General features: G+C 29.8%; 1 protein-coding gene across 1 annotated transcript; it reads right to left on the minus strand.

The window, feature by feature from the left end:
• Positions 1-307: 307 nt before the first annotated feature.
• LOC129919254 (uncharacterized) lies at positions 308-15561 on the minus strand. Its single transcript, XM_056000108.1, has 2 exons — positions 14778-15561; positions 308-378 (listed from the first exon to the last, which is right to left on the minus strand). The coding sequence occupies exons 1-2, from the start codon at positions 15559-15561 to the stop codon at positions 308-310; spliced, it is 855 nt and encodes a 284-aa protein (XP_055856083.1).
• Between the last annotated feature and the right edge of the window lie 361 nt (positions 15562-15922).

Genomic DNA, 15922 nt, shown 5'->3' on the forward strand with positions numbered 1-15922 from the left:
TGCAATCATTTCTATATGTCCTTTAGCAGCGTATAACGTATATAATATTAAAAAAAAAAAACCACAATAAAAATGAAGTTTTCCAGTAAATTAAGTTTTGAAATTTATTGAATTTATATAGGTTCATAAAAACGAATTCAATATTATTATTTTTTTTTTTTTTTTGGTATTTCTTTTGGTTGATTTGAACATTTCCGCCAGCTTTGGTATAGAGCACAGAGAGGCTATTTCGATTATATAACTGATTTTGATTCCAACTCGACTACTCTTGAGATTATTCTTTATAGAAAAATATTGATATTCTTGTTTAAATTGACGATAACGATGACGACGACGACGACGATGGAGATAGCGATGAGTTTTTGGATGAAAAGTGTTCTTTAAAAGATTTTACACTCAATTAAGTTGATAGGTTGTATTATTGTAGTATTTTGTTGTTTCCCAAGTGACCATAACTTTTTTTTTTAAGTTTATTTTAGGTGACCATATTTCGGTGAATAAAAGTGAAATGTTCTATAATACTTTATTTTTTTACCGAATCAACCTGTGATACTTAAAACGCCACCGTCGATAACGCCTACAGCAGAAATCTATGATACTTACTGAAAATATGCGTGATACTTACCAAAAACCCTTATTATTTTTCGGATCGAGAAAGCGAAATACATTTTGTAAAGTTAAATCTTTATTTTAGTTCCTAAACTGTCCGGAACTCAACCGGAGTGTATCTGAACTCGTTTTATGCTTATGAAAAGTTAATATGAATTTCCGTTGTACATATCTATCTTCACCTGATCCATCGTAGCTGCTTTTTAGACCAGTGCCAATCCGGTTTTCAGAAGGTTTTCTAATGGCCTTTGACCTTCTTAATTTTAATTCCACAAGGCATTCGATTTTGTCTGCCCTGTTCGATATCAATAGTCAAAAAGTTTTTTTTATAGAAATTAAAATATATTTTTATAATGTTTTTTTGTGCGCTGAGCTTGAATCCGAAGTCAGAAAAATTCTATCACATCACGTTTTTGAGATATTACCATGCAAAACATCACAAAAATAGTGTTTCGGACGTTCAAAATTCAATATCTCAAAAACTTTTCACGTTAGAGCTATTTTAATGCTTGATTTAAATTTAAAAGATCAAAGGCCATTAGAAAAGTATAATTTAGTTTCTATGAAAAATTATTTCTCGCCAATATTACTGTCATTTACGGAAAAATCGATCTTAAAAATCGTTTTTTTTTTTGTTTTTTTCAATTTTTATCAATATTTTCTAAAACAAAAGTATAGTAATAAAATAATAAAATAATTAGGTACATTCCAAACTTTTCAAAAAACAAACATTTTTTCGGTAATTTTTTTGTTTGAAAAATAGGATTTTTTCAAATTAAATTCGTCAAAAATCCAAAAATCAACTTTTTGCTCAAAAAAAATTTTTAAATATATATAAATTATAACAAAATAATGTTTGACCAAGTTTTGTTAAAATCCAACCATTTTTGTAAAAGATAAAAATAAAAATTTAAAAAATCGTATTTTTGCATTTTTTTTTCAATATTTTGAGGTTATATAAAAAAATGGTTTGAGTAAAAGTTGTAGACACTTTTACGATCTACAACTTTTGCATATAATTTTTTTCGATAGGAGGTCTACTTTTGACAGAAATCGTAAAAAACACGATTTTTGACACCCACCCCACTTTTTCGCCCTACCACCCCCTTTCCCCCAATTTTTGTGTGGGCAATTTATTTTTCCCCTTTCATACATTATTTATCCTTAATTTTCCAACCACCCATATATGCTGCTAATAATTTTTTTATTTTCAAAAATTATTGGCACTGGTCTATTTCTTCTTATCGTAATTTAGCAAATTTAATGCCGTTGGAAGCGTCTTAATTGTCTGCTGATTATAATCTACATCACTTTTAAAAACACTTTTAAACAAAATTATTGCCCCAAAATAAGAAATACATTCTTAAATCATGCTCTTAAAAGTATAAAACAAGAAGTTATTCTCAATTTGTAAATTTTATGAAAATCGCTTCAGCGGTTAATACCTTTTAGCTCGGGGTATTATATAGTGATGGGAACTATCGAATACAAACTATCAAACTATCGATAGTTGTAAAATATTCATTCATTCGATAGTTTAAAATCATTCATTCGAATGGTTTTTTCGTTCGATAGTTTTTTATTCGATAGTTTTTTCATTCGAATAGTTTTTTCGTTCGATAGTTTTTTATTCGATAGTTTTTTCATTCGAATAGTTTTTTCGTTCGATAGTTTTTTATTCGATAGTTTTTTCATTTGAATAGTTTTTTTTATTCGATAGTTTTTCATTTGAATAGTTTTTTCATTTGAATAGTTTTTTCATTTGAATAGTTTTTTCAAACGATAGTTTTTTCATTTGCATTTTTTTATATTCAGCTACTGTTTTCTTTCAGTCTATTAGATTGTTTTTTTTATTCAGTCATAATTTTATTTCTCTACTATTTGCTCTTTCTCTTGATTTCAAAATTTAATTGTAAATGATTTTATCTGCATTTGGAGGAAGGACTCAAGGAAGATGAATGATGATACACATATTATGTGTTTTATGTTGGAGTGCCCATATTTTCAAAACAAAGGCGGTGAAGAAGAAAAAGAAAGGCGGCACGGTGCATGAAAAGAATAGAAGTTATCTCTCGGCCAGTGCGGTGTCATAAAAAAGTGGCAAAAGAGAAAAAAAATAACTCTTTGACCTGGAAAGCGGAACATGTTCATTGTTCAGCCAGTGTATAGTTTATGATCCTAATTAGTGGGAAAACCCATCTTTTCAATCACTTGATGAGACATGGCGCTGGAAGAAGCAAAACATTCGCTTACGCACAAACAGCAGGTATATGTGTCAACAAGTGGATTTTGTAAAGGGTTGTTAATGGGTTAGACAAAAATTTGATGCAACTGTGGGGTTGGTTTGGATTATTGTATATACTTTTGATATTTGCAATTTTGCATTTGTGGACGAGCAAAAATAGAAAGTGAAAGAAAAGGAAACAAATCCTTTCCAGTGGTCATTTCTCGACTATTTGTTTTCCTTTTTTTACGATTTTTATATTATGTACTTCAATGTATGATGGATGCTTCTTTAAGATGAAATCGGATGAAAAGTGAAAAACTTGATAAAATATTATTTTTAAATAGCAATTTTGATATCTAAAAGCTTTTTTTTATTCGATACATTAATTGATATTCATTTTAATTAATATGTTTTTTTTTTATTAATTTTTGTTTTGTTAGTTTTTATAGTTCCAAAGTTTATAAAAATTTCTTGTTCTTTTTTACTATTTAATATTTTTCCTTAAATATATATCACAACAAAAACATTACTGTTAAAAAAGAGCCAAGTTCTCCTATGTTGAAATTATGCTGGCACAAAAAGTACTGAGATGTAAAAGTGTACCAAGTTCTAAAGTTTGGGTTCAAATTCGTATCAATAAAATTTTGATTGTTTACTTGGCAATTTTTGAAATAACTTTAAAAATCGGTAATTAAAAGAAAAATTGTCAAGAGAACAATCAAAATTTTATTGATACGAATTTGAACCCAAAGTTTAGAACTTGGTACACTTTTACATCTCAGTACTTTTTGTGCCAGCATAATTTCAACATAGGAGAACTTGGCTCTTTTTTTAACAGTAATGTTTTTGTTGTGATTTCACTACTTTTTGCAAGGTAAGGCTGTAGAATTAAAAATCTCTATATTTGATGAAAATTCAGTGAAAATGGGCGGTTGCCACGCCCCCTGGCTGAAATTCTCAAATTTTAAATATTTTCCTTTGTATAAACTACCAACTCTACCATTCTACCAAATTTCAAGATTCACGCCCCCTGAATTGAAAATCTCAAATTTTCGATTTTTTCCTTTGTATACACCACAAGTCCTATCACCGTGTAAAATTTCAAGTTTCTACCATAACGGGAAGTTCTCCATAATTTTGATGATCTGTCAGTGAGTGAATCCGTCAGTCAGTCAGTCAGTCAGTCAGTTACGGTTTTTGAGATTTTCGAAGCCCTATATCTCAGAAACTACTCATCATAGCAAGCTGAAATTTTTTTGAGGGGTTTTGTTTTGACCAGCTTAACAAATGAAGCGAGTTTGAAATTTCTAGTATCTTTGGTGTGGAAGTTAGAGGGGGGTCGAAAATGGCCTGAGTTGTTTCCTGTAAATAAGGGTGTAGTGCCAAAGTTGCTAGAGAACTTGGCTGGGCACTACCGTGCCCCTTGATATGCAGTTCTTATGTATTAAAATGAAAATTTTTTGTTTTTTTTTTGTTTTACGAGACATAATAATATTTTGTTTCTTTTTGTGCGCAAATGTTTTGCCTCAGTGTGGGTTTTCCACTGTTTTTGTTTTAATTTAAATCATATCATATTTTAGCAAAAATTGGTCTACCTTTTCGCAACATAGTAAAAATTTAGCAACAACCATCTTACTTTCTGATTCAGTACTTGTTATTTATTATTTAATGTAACCTCAGTTGAAAAATATTATTTAAATTCTAGTTAAAAAACTGCAAACATTGAAATAAAGTATATCCTTTACAAGGTCAATATATTACTAAAAACTGGAAAATATAAATCGGATGAAAAAATTGTGAGTAAAAAATAACTGAATATTTGGTGGTTTTTATTCGATAGTGTATTCGATAGTTTTTATTCGATAGTTTAATCGATAGTTTTTATTCGATAGTTTATTCGATAGTTTATTCGATAGTTTTTATTCGATAGTTTTATTCGATAGTTTTTATTCGAATGAATGAATGAATGAATGAACTATTCGATAGTTCAAATCATTCAGTTACTAACTATCGATAGTTCAAATCATTCGATAGTTCCCATCACTAGTATTATACAAACAGACAGATTTACGAAATCCACTTTACTCTATCAACGTAATATCGAGCTTTATTTTTTATGAAGCCTAAACATTCACTATTGAACCTTTACTTACAGCAAATAAAAAAAACAAGATGATGGTCACCATAATCTATTAAGCTTGTATAAAGTACAAGGCTAAATATAAATAAAATGACCACAAATATGAAACGATATTAGGTTTTCCTACATAATTTTGAATTTTCAGTATTATAGTTTTATTTTTGTTCTTATTGCCATTTAAATTGAATGACTTTAGTTTGGCGTTGAATTGAATGTCAAACATTTGGATAATATTCCAATGAATTCAATGAGATAGAAACAAAAAAATATTATTAAATCTGGACATCAATTTTGTTTTAAAAATAACATAAATTCATATGAAAATTGTTTTAGTTTTGTCTTAATTTTGAGTCCTTGAGTTGAATAATAAAAAAACAAATGGTCTATGATTTTAGTTTCTATAAAATATAAAAGCTTTTATTCAAAATAAAAATAAAACATGGTATCTGTTTGATATTTATAGAAAAAAAAAAAATCATGTGTGCAATTCACACGTGGTAGAAGTGAAACCTTAAAAAATCATTTTTCTTGAAAAAAAATAGAAAAAATCTACCTATTTTTATTCAACTTCAAATCCATGTTTTTTATATGACAACCTATATAAATTTTATATCATCTGAAAGCTTTTTGTCTTAGCTCAAAATATATATATCGATCAGGTATATGAGACATCTACAAAAAGAGCTAGAATTTTTTGAACTCGATCAATTTCCATAAAAAAAGCGAAAAAACACGTATTTTTATTTTCTCACGCTATTAAATTCATTTTTTCCCTAGCTCAAAATATATATATCGATCAGACCTATGAGACATCTACAAAAAGAGCTAGAATTTTTTAAACTCGATGAAATTTCATAAAAAAAAGCAAAAAAAACATTTATTTTTATGTTCTCATGCTATTAAATCAATTTTTTTGTTTGACAACCTATACGAATTTTTATACCATGTGAAAGCTTATTGTTTCACCTTGTATAATGATGCATAAATCTTATTTCAAAGATGTCTACAAGAGAAGTTAGAATTTGTTAAAGTCAACCATGTCGAATTTCCAGACTGAGATTACGGTATTTTCTACACTGGTAGCTGGTCATCGCCAACAGATCTCCACAGGTGTTTTGAGGTATTTTTAAATTTCAATTTAAGATTGAGTAACTTGTAGAGCACATAACGTTATGTGTGATCTATCAAATAAAAGGTTATGTTATCAGCATGCGTATTAAAGTTAAACCAAATTTGTATGTGCACTAGATCAAAAGATATAACGTGTGTTGGAAAAGAACATCTTTTTATCGTTATCTCCGAATTTTGAATATGAAATTAATTGAAATTTTGTACAATTTTAATTTATTTAATTACCTATCTGCAGTACAAATTTCATTCATCTAACTATTAAAACAAAAAAGTTATAACAAGTTGAAGTCGTGTCGCGTTTTCGTTTCATCTTGCTTCAAATCACTATGATACTAAAGAAGTTTTCACTTCAAAAATTTCCATTTATTAATATCTGTTCACATTTTTACAAAATATTCCAAAAACTTTTATATCTCTATCACAGTGAAGGGAAATCTATGAAAAGAAGACAATTTCATGTAAACCACAAAAAGTGCACATAGCACGTACCTACCTACTTGGTTTGCTAAATTTTTTAAAACTAAACAAAAAAAATGGTTTTGTCAAAAAAAAAAAAAAGGATGATACCTATGTATATTCAAAAAAGGATTGTCTGTGCAAAGCATGAAATACATTAGACAAAAATTTAAGAAATACAGTCGATTCCCTCTAAGTCGAATTTCTCTCTAACTCGAATTTTTTCGCCATATTTTTGAATTTTCCATACAAAAACCATCCTCTAAGTCGAACTGCCTCTAAGTCGAAATTCCCTCTAACTCGTACAAATTTCTTAGATTCTTGGACTATTTTCAATCCCTCTAAGTCGAATTTTTACTTGCTCATTAGGGCAAGTATTGGTTTCGTGTCCAAAAAAAATAAAAAAAAAGTCAATTCGATTCATAAAAAATTTTTTTTAGATAAATTCACCTTGTTCCAATTTATAGGTATTTTTTTTATAAACCTCATTAATGCACGTGGGTGGTTCAAAAATGTGTTTGCAATTCTAAAATAAATATAACTTCAATTTCTAACATTCCAATCCGGTTAGTTGGGTTAGTTTAGGTAAACAATTTCTCTGTGTGGAAAAAGTGGAGTTCGAAAAATCGGAGCGTTGGAATAGATTGTTTTTTTTTTTTTCCTCAAAAGTGGAGCAAATTTGATCCGATCCGAAGTAAGAAACCATTGTTTATTTATTTATTTATTTATTCATTGTCATCTTTTTTATCTATATATGTATATATACAAATTAAATGATGTTCGTTAGTCTCGCTAAAACTCGAGAACGGCTTGACAGATTTTTCTAATTTTGGTCTTGAATTATTGGCGGAAGTCCAGGGAAGGTATAAAAGGTCATACCATACTCCTAGCCTTAATAGTTAGGGTGGTCCAACAAAAATATTTTTTTTTTCTTTTAAATTTTGTGTGCAATGCACACTGTGCATATCAGTATCAGGTAGGTCTAAGATTCGACCAAAATCTATTTTTCACACACAATGGTTAGGGTGGTCCAATAATTTTTTTTTTATTTTTATGATTCAGCTTTGAGAATTATGAGATTATCAAATTAAATACTTTACTTTTTTTTTTTTTTTAATTTCCGAATGATTAATAAATCAATAAATTGAAGCAAAAATCATTGAAAAAAAAACAATCAAAAAAGGGCAAATAAATTAAAAAAAGCTAAGTTTATTACACATAAATGTATTTGCCTAAACTACAAAACCATTAGGATCGGCTAACAATTTTTTTTGGAAATTGTTATGAAATTTTGTCTGCATATCAGGTAGGTCTAAGGTTCCTCAAAAATCTATTTTGAATACTTATTATTATTATTATTATTTTTTGGAATGATTTTTATTTAATTTTATGTATGTGTTTTTATAACTGACGAACGGCTGAACTGATTTAGTTGAAAATTAGTGGAGAGAAGTATAAAGGATACTTAAATAAAATGCACGACTGGGGTCGCACGTACTTGCTCTTGCAGTTCAAAGCACTTTTATGTTAGTTTTCTTGTAGATTTTACGAGCTGCCTCTAAAATAAATTTTAAAGAAATTTTGTTGAGGTTGGGGAAGAGCCGACATTTGGACTAAATTTTTTTCATATAAAAAACATTTTTTTTTTGTATTTGACTTTTTTGAGAAAAAATAAAAATGCAATTTTATTGCCATTGCTTTAAATATTACGTATACAAAGTTTAATCAAAATCGTTAGAGCCGTTTTCGAGAAATTAGCAATATCGTATTTTTTTGTATGGGAGGTATACGTTCTAAACGAGATATAAAAAAACAAAAAAAAAAAACAACTTTCAGAATTCCATAAAAATCATCTGTACCAAATTTGAAGAAAATCCATTCACGCGTTAAGGCTGTGGAAATGTGTACAGATGGACGTACAGACGCACAGACGCACGGACGGATTTGCGAGACCCACTTTTTTGGAATTCTTTATCATCGTAATGTTGGTTTTGATTAAAACCTCAAATTTTTTTTTCGACACGAAACCAATACTTACCCTATAGAGCAAGTAAAACTGAATTGTTGATGCATTTTGTTTTGGAATAAGCCCACTAGGCACTACAAGAATTTAGCAATATTATGCATCCAAATAAAATACCTATCCAAAAAAAAAAACATTTTATGTTATCACCCAAATTTATCATGTCTATCATGTGCATTTTGTCTAAAAACAAGCTAAAAGCATCATTTGAATTAATTCTGAACTTATGGCACATTAACTTATTCGACGCTGGACCTTATGACGCTAACACCAAAACAATCTGACTTCGCTAATTTTTTTTTAATTTGTTAATTGTCTTCCACTCTCCGCGAATTGTGCTTTAGCTAATGAAGTTTTTGGTGACAGAATGGCATATTAAACTGCATTCTTTTATGGGTCAATCTGGGATTTAAAGTGAAATTCTCAAAATGTGCCTGTTTTCTTTTAGTGCATTTTTACTTTTATTTGCCCATTCTTAGCAAATTTTGGATAGCATACGTTTTTTTGTGTTTTCTTATTTGGTAATCAATAGTTTTGCACTATAAATTCACTCACCCAAATTATATGTCGCAAGTAAAGGTGCATTAATTTCAGTATTTAGTTACCAATTTGCGCACTTTTTTACAATCGGAGCCTTAATAAGTTCAACATTTTGATACATGCTTGGAAAATGTAAAATGCATTACCTTACCAACATTGAAAAAGAACGTTTTTCAAAATACTTTTTCCACTCCGAAATTCGCACTGCTAACACAAAAATGGCAACATCGAAGCATAATACCATATCCATATAAATGACCGTTTACTTGGATCTTTTAACTTTAACCGTTATAGATTATTCTGATCAAATCCAGAAATGTTCATTTTGTCAAAATACTTATTCCGACTATTGCATATTTATTATTCTAATTTAATCCTTATTTGCTTTGAGGCGGGGCAACGTTCGCCGGGTTCGCTAGTATTCAATAAAAACAAAAAAAAATTCTGACATCCCGTGAAAGTTCGACTTAGAGGGAGTCGACTGTAAAAATGTTGTGACGTTTGTTTGGTTATTTATTAGTGATATTAAAACTTAAACTTCTAATTTTAGCTTTAAAGAAATTTCCTAATTGATTGGAAATTTCGTCTGATTAAAATTATATTGAAAACAAAAAATAATCCATTTTAAATATTTGAAGCAAAACTTAGCAACTTTTACTTCAATTGCAATCCGGTATACATAAGTAACATTGAATGCATTGAAAGTAAATTTCTGCAAACATTTTAAACTAAATTTCATTCTTTTAGCGACCGCAGTTGATACAAATCGCATTCACTGCCTAAGCTATCAAACGAAACAAATCTCTATTCCAAGCTACATTACTTCACTAAATAAAACAAAAGCAAAAAAAAAATAAAAAAAAATACCAACTATAAACGGAAATGGGACAGATACGCATACAAAAATGAAAAATTTAAAACTAAAATCAACTCAGTTACTGAATAGAATTTTCCACGAGACAAACGACAACGAAACAACTTGCGGACAGACGGAAAACACCAGAGCGCTTAATTTACGAATTTGTGCATCGATGCACATTTGAATGCCTCCGGATATTTGGCAAATAAATTTCAAATTATACCTATCTCGCTCTGGTTCTCTCCCACCATGCCAATGTCCACCCCCCCTATCCCCACCCTTCTATTCACTACTTTACCTTGGTATGAAATAGCAATGTGCTCTGATTCTAGTTCTGTTTTTGATTCTGATTTCGATACTGAAAACTCAATTCTACTAACCAATGAGGAAATTTTCCAGTGTTGCCGTTGTGATGAAATTGACTTTCATCATCTCTAGTTTTGTTTTCTTGATTTATGAGCGGTCTTATGCCAGTCAGTGTAGGTACGAAGTTAATAACAAACCAACAAAATTTCGTTTATAATTCACATCCACTTAAAACAAAAGTAATTTTTGCTAAGATAACTTCAAGTTCAACTTATTTGTGAAGCTATTTATTTTGCTTTTAATCACTTAAAATCAAACGGCAACACTTCTTCATATTTAGCTTCTGCAATGGAATTGCAATAGTATCCATTCCAATACCATACTAAAACTTTATAAAATGTCTTCTCTCCAATGAAATGGCGTTTTGTAGAGATAAAACCCAGAAAATGTATTTTGTTGATGACCAAACCGAATTGACAGTTCGTTGGGAGAATGTTTAACTATTTTTGATTTTTTTGTCTGTTTTTTTATTTCTAAAAAAAAAATACCGGAAAGGAAAATGAACAAAATTGCAAACAGTAGTTTGAAGTTGATTATATCAATGCATGGAATGAATATTGTAAGCTTCACGATTTGCTAGAGGATAGTTTTTAGAATTCTATCATTTATGGCAATCAATTAGAGGAACATTCAAACGGGATTCTCTGTTGATAATTGATGATATCGCGCATATACTAGATGAAAAAGTTTTATATTTTGTGAGCTTCCATAATTCACTTTTTTTTTAGTGCATTTAGCTGTTTGTTGCAGATATTTATTTGAATCGTTTTAGGAATTTTATTAGGTTAGTGCTAAGGCAATAAAATCTATTTTTTAATATATTTATTTGATTCTAAGGGATTTAGAATAGAAGAGTATATTCAAATGCACAAGTATTTTGAATTTTAAGGTCCAAAGGAGGGCAAGTTTTGAATTGAGTGCAATAACAAACTTGATAATAATTAACGAGGTCTTGAAAAGCTTGAAACTGAATATAACATAAAAACTTTGTTCAAATGAAAAATTTGGAAGTCTTCACAACTCATTTAGGCACAGTATGTTAAATATTTTCAAGTTCATAAATTATATTTTGAAATAATTTTCAAAACTTCCTTCCTTCTTTCCTTTTTAAAGTAGGTATAATAAACATAATTTAATATAAATCATTGTTAGAAGAGCATATTTTTCTAAGCACCTATACCTCTGGCATAGGTACCGTATATTTGAAGTACCTAAGTAAAATATAATTTATGTAATAATTCAATGTTAATGTTGACAATTAGAACAATTTAGTATTCACATTTCTCAAAACTAAAAAGACATTAAAAAATCAAAAGTCCATAATCATATCCAGAAACAATTTACACAGATGTTTTGAATAACACAAAATAATTAGGTGGTAATTAGGTTTTTATTATTGCCAAATGTGATAAAATAAAATCACGTTTTAAATTATGTGTTTTATTAGCTTTTTTTTTATAATGATGATTTAATGGTTTTACTTCAGAAAATATGTACATTAGGGTGGGTCAAAATACAATTTTTTGGATTTTCAAAAAGGCTCAGCGATTAAAAGGTGCTAAATGGTTCGGTTAGCTTATAGTAAAATTTCATTTCATTATTTTAACCCCAAGTGCCTCCGGATTGTGGGTTCATTTTTGAAAAAGCTGATTTTTGCCTAAAATCCACACATGCTTTGCTTAATTTATTATTATCTCATTTCTTATAAAAGCTAATTCAGGAGCATGTGCCAAAAAGCTTAAGCGTGTAGGTTGGGTCCGGACTCTGGACAAGAAAAAAATCGTATTGAAGGGGTAAATATTCGCCCCCGTTTAATCAGAAGGGGCAATTTTCTAAAAAAAAAAATGATTTAATTAGGAAAAAATATTATTAAAAATCAACGGTTATACCTACAACAACATGTTATACCTTTTTGTTAAGCCCAAAATCTCTTTTTTATTTTGCTTTCAAATAAAGCTGTTTTATAAACAGTTTTTGAAAAATTAATTAATTTTCAAAATCAAAATTTTGAAAAAAATTTTATTAAATTTGCGAACAAATTTTTTTTTTTAGTTATATGTGATTAAGTACTATTTAAGCTTTCAAAATTCAATGCTCTTATTCGTTTGTAAGCAAAAACAGAAAACCGGATGCAAAAATGTTTTGTCGTTTTTGAGAAATTAAAAAAAAAAAAAACAAAACTACATTTTTCTAAGACTTTTTAATTAATTTATGAAACATTATATCTTCCTTTTATTATTTTTTAAGGGGATACCATGCCTCTAAGTTAGAAAATCGTAAGTTTGAATATGTTTCCTTTGCATTAACTACAATTCTACCAAGTTTCAAGATTCTAGATTATTCAGAAGTATACTTTTTAATAATTGATATTAATTCTACCAAAATGGGCGGTTACCACGCCCCCTGAATGTAAAATCCCAATTTTTCGATTTTTTTCTTTGTATGTACTTCAAGATCCATGACCATAACAAGTTTCTATGAAAACTAGAAGTTTGCCATAATTTTTATCATATGTTAATTAGTGTGTTAGTGAGTAATTCAGCTACTCTTTTTGCGATTTTTTAAGGCCTTTTACTCAAAAACTACTAATCCTACGTAGCTGAAAGTTTTTGAGGAGCTTGATTTGGACTATGTTAACAAATAAAACAATTGTTACCCCTGAGTTATTGTTAGATGTTTAAAATTTTCCAGAAAAATTTATATCTAATTTCATAGATTTGGGTTCAGTAAGCTCAAAAATTATATTGGTTTCTTTCTAGCAACTCTTGTTTTTGAAATATTTAATTTTGCATGTTTGGGGAATATTCATAAAAATTTTTCAATTTTCCTTATTTTGAGCGGTTATTAGAATTTTCCAGAAAAATTTATATTAAACTTAATGTATTAAGGGTCAGTTAACCTTAAAATCACATTCATGTATTTATAGGAGCTCTATTTTTTGAAATATTTAAGTTTTCCACATTTTGGGAGTAATTTCGTACTTATTTTAAAGTTATGCTTTATTTTAACTGTTTGTTAACATTTTTCAGAAAATTTTTTGTCGAATATAATGCATTTGTATTCAATAAGACTAAAAATCACACTGGTTGCTTTCTAGGAGCTCTAGTTTCTTAGATATTTTCATTTTTCACATTTTGGGGGTGATTTCATACTATTTTTTTCAGATTTTATCATAACAAGCATTTTTAAAGTTTTGCTTGAAAATTTTTTTTTCGAATATTTTGTAGTTTGGTTCAGTAATTTTTTTTTGACAAAAACGGTTTTCAAATTCGGAAAGAGCATCCTCAAATAAGTAAAACTACATCATTAACTCATTTTCGGTAAAAAGTGGATATAAATAATGTAGAATAATTTTGCTTTACACCGACGATATACATATAAAAAAAAAAAAAATAAAAAAAAAGAAAAAAAAAAACAACATCTTTAATCAAATTGAGCTTCAAAACAAGTATGATGCAGTTTTTTTTTGCATTTAAGGAAATAATATTTTTGTAAAACAGAATTTTGAAAAGCAGAATTTTGAAAAGCAGAATTTTGAAAAAGCAGAATTTTGAAAAGCAGAATTTTGACAAAAGAATTTTGACCCCGGTAGAATTTTGACCCCAACCCACCCTAAATTTCATAAATATTCAATGTTCCGTTTTTGAAAATTGTATTAAAAAAAAAAAAAAAAATCATGTGTGCAATTCACACGTGGTAGAAGTGAAACCTTAAAAAATCATTTTTCTTGCAAAACAAAAAAAAAAATAGAAAAAATCTACCTATTTTTATTCTATCACCTTCAAATCCATGTTTTTTATATGACAAGCTAGATAAATTTTATATCATCTGAAAGCTTATTGTCTTAGCTCAAAATATATATTATATCGATCAAGTCTATGAGACATCTACAAAAAGAGCTAGAATTTTTTGAACTCGATCAATTTCCATCAAAAAAAGCGAAAAAACACGTATTTTTATCTTCTCACACTATTAAATCCATTTTTTTTCCTTAAGATTAAGAGATTAAGATTTGGATGAGAGGTGGGAATAATTCGCCTTATCACTGCGGCCTCTGATGGGCCTATTGTGATTTCCTCTTTTTAAAGTTCACGTAGAAATCCTGAGTTTAGAAAACTTAGTATGTTTTTGGGTGAACTAGCGGCAATGTTTTCCGCTTCGAGATAATACCCTCCGAGGTGACGTCGACGTGTATTGATTAAGCAATTACAGTGACACAGTATGTGTTCTGCTGTTTCTATGTCTTCGTTACACATTCTGCAGGTATCGTCTTGTGTAATGCCCATGGTCTTGAGGTGTTTTTTTACTGAGCAGTGTCCAGTAAGGAAGCCTGTGGTTATGCGAATCTGACTCCTGGTGAGTGTGAGGAGTTGTTTCGTTCTGGCGTGGGAGATGTTTGGTATAAATTTTTTGGCTTGTCTGTTACCTTCCGTATGCGTCCAGTAATGATTAGCCATATCTCTTAGCCATTTATTTATGTAATGTTTTGCAGTACTTGTTGGTATGCCACAGAATGGTCTTGGCATCATGAAAGGAGATGCGGAACCTTTTCTGGCTAGTGTGTCTGCTATTTCATTCCCAACGTGACCGCTGTGACCAGGTATCCAAATGAGTTGAACTCTGTTTGTACTGGCAAGCTGGTGTAGAAGTTGTATACAGTCCCATACCAGCTTTGAGGTGACTTCATTGCTCCTAAGAGCTAGGAGTGCGGCCTTGCTGTCAGAGAGAATATAAATTCTTTTGTTTATTACAGCTCTGTTTAAGTTTTCTCTGAGGCAGAGTTCAATTGCGAATATCTCTGCTTGGAATACGGAATTGAAGCTGTCCATGCTTTGGTGCAGATAAGTTTTGGTGTTCATTCCGAATACTCCGGCCCCAACACCTTCATTTGTTTTGGAGCCATCTGTGTACCATACATGAGACTCGCTATTGAAGATGGGTCTGTTCTGTTCCCATTCATGTCGTGAGGGGAATGTGACCTTATAGTTTTGGGTGAAGTTATATCTTGGGAGACAATTGTCTACTAGACATATTTTAAGTAATTCTTCCCTATTTAATTCAGTGAGAATATCAGAGTGGATTATCTTGGAATTAGAGTTATCTTCTGCGATGAGCCTGTAGCCGTTGACCATGGCTTCTTTCTTTAGTAGGAGATGGAGTGGTGGTAGATCTGTGATAACTTCTAACGCTGCTGTGGGGGCTGTTCTCATTGCTCCTGTAATATTTATACAAGCTAGTCTTTGTAGTTTATTGAGCTTGGCTTGTACTGTTTTTTGTTTTGTTTTATGCCACCAGACCGGTGCAGCGTATGTTATAATTGGTCTGGCAATGGCTGTATAGAGCCAGCGAGAGATTTTGGGGTTGGCACCCCAGTTTTTACCAGTTAGACATTTGCTGGTCCATAAGGCAGTCCTGGCTTTGTCAATGGTTTTCTGTATATGAGAGTTCCAGTTGAGTTTTTCGTCTAGGGTAACCCCTAGATATTTAACTTCCTTTGAAAATTCTTAACAACATATACAAATTTTTACACCATCTGAAAGCTTTTTGTCTTAGCTCAAAATATATATATCG

The sequence above is a fragment of the Episyrphus balteatus genome, chromosome 4, assembly GCF_945859705.1.
Source record: "Episyrphus balteatus chromosome 4, idEpiBalt1.1, whole genome shotgun sequence".
In the NCBI taxonomy this organism is placed as follows: Eukaryota; Metazoa; Arthropoda; class Insecta; order Diptera; family Syrphidae; genus Episyrphus; species Episyrphus balteatus.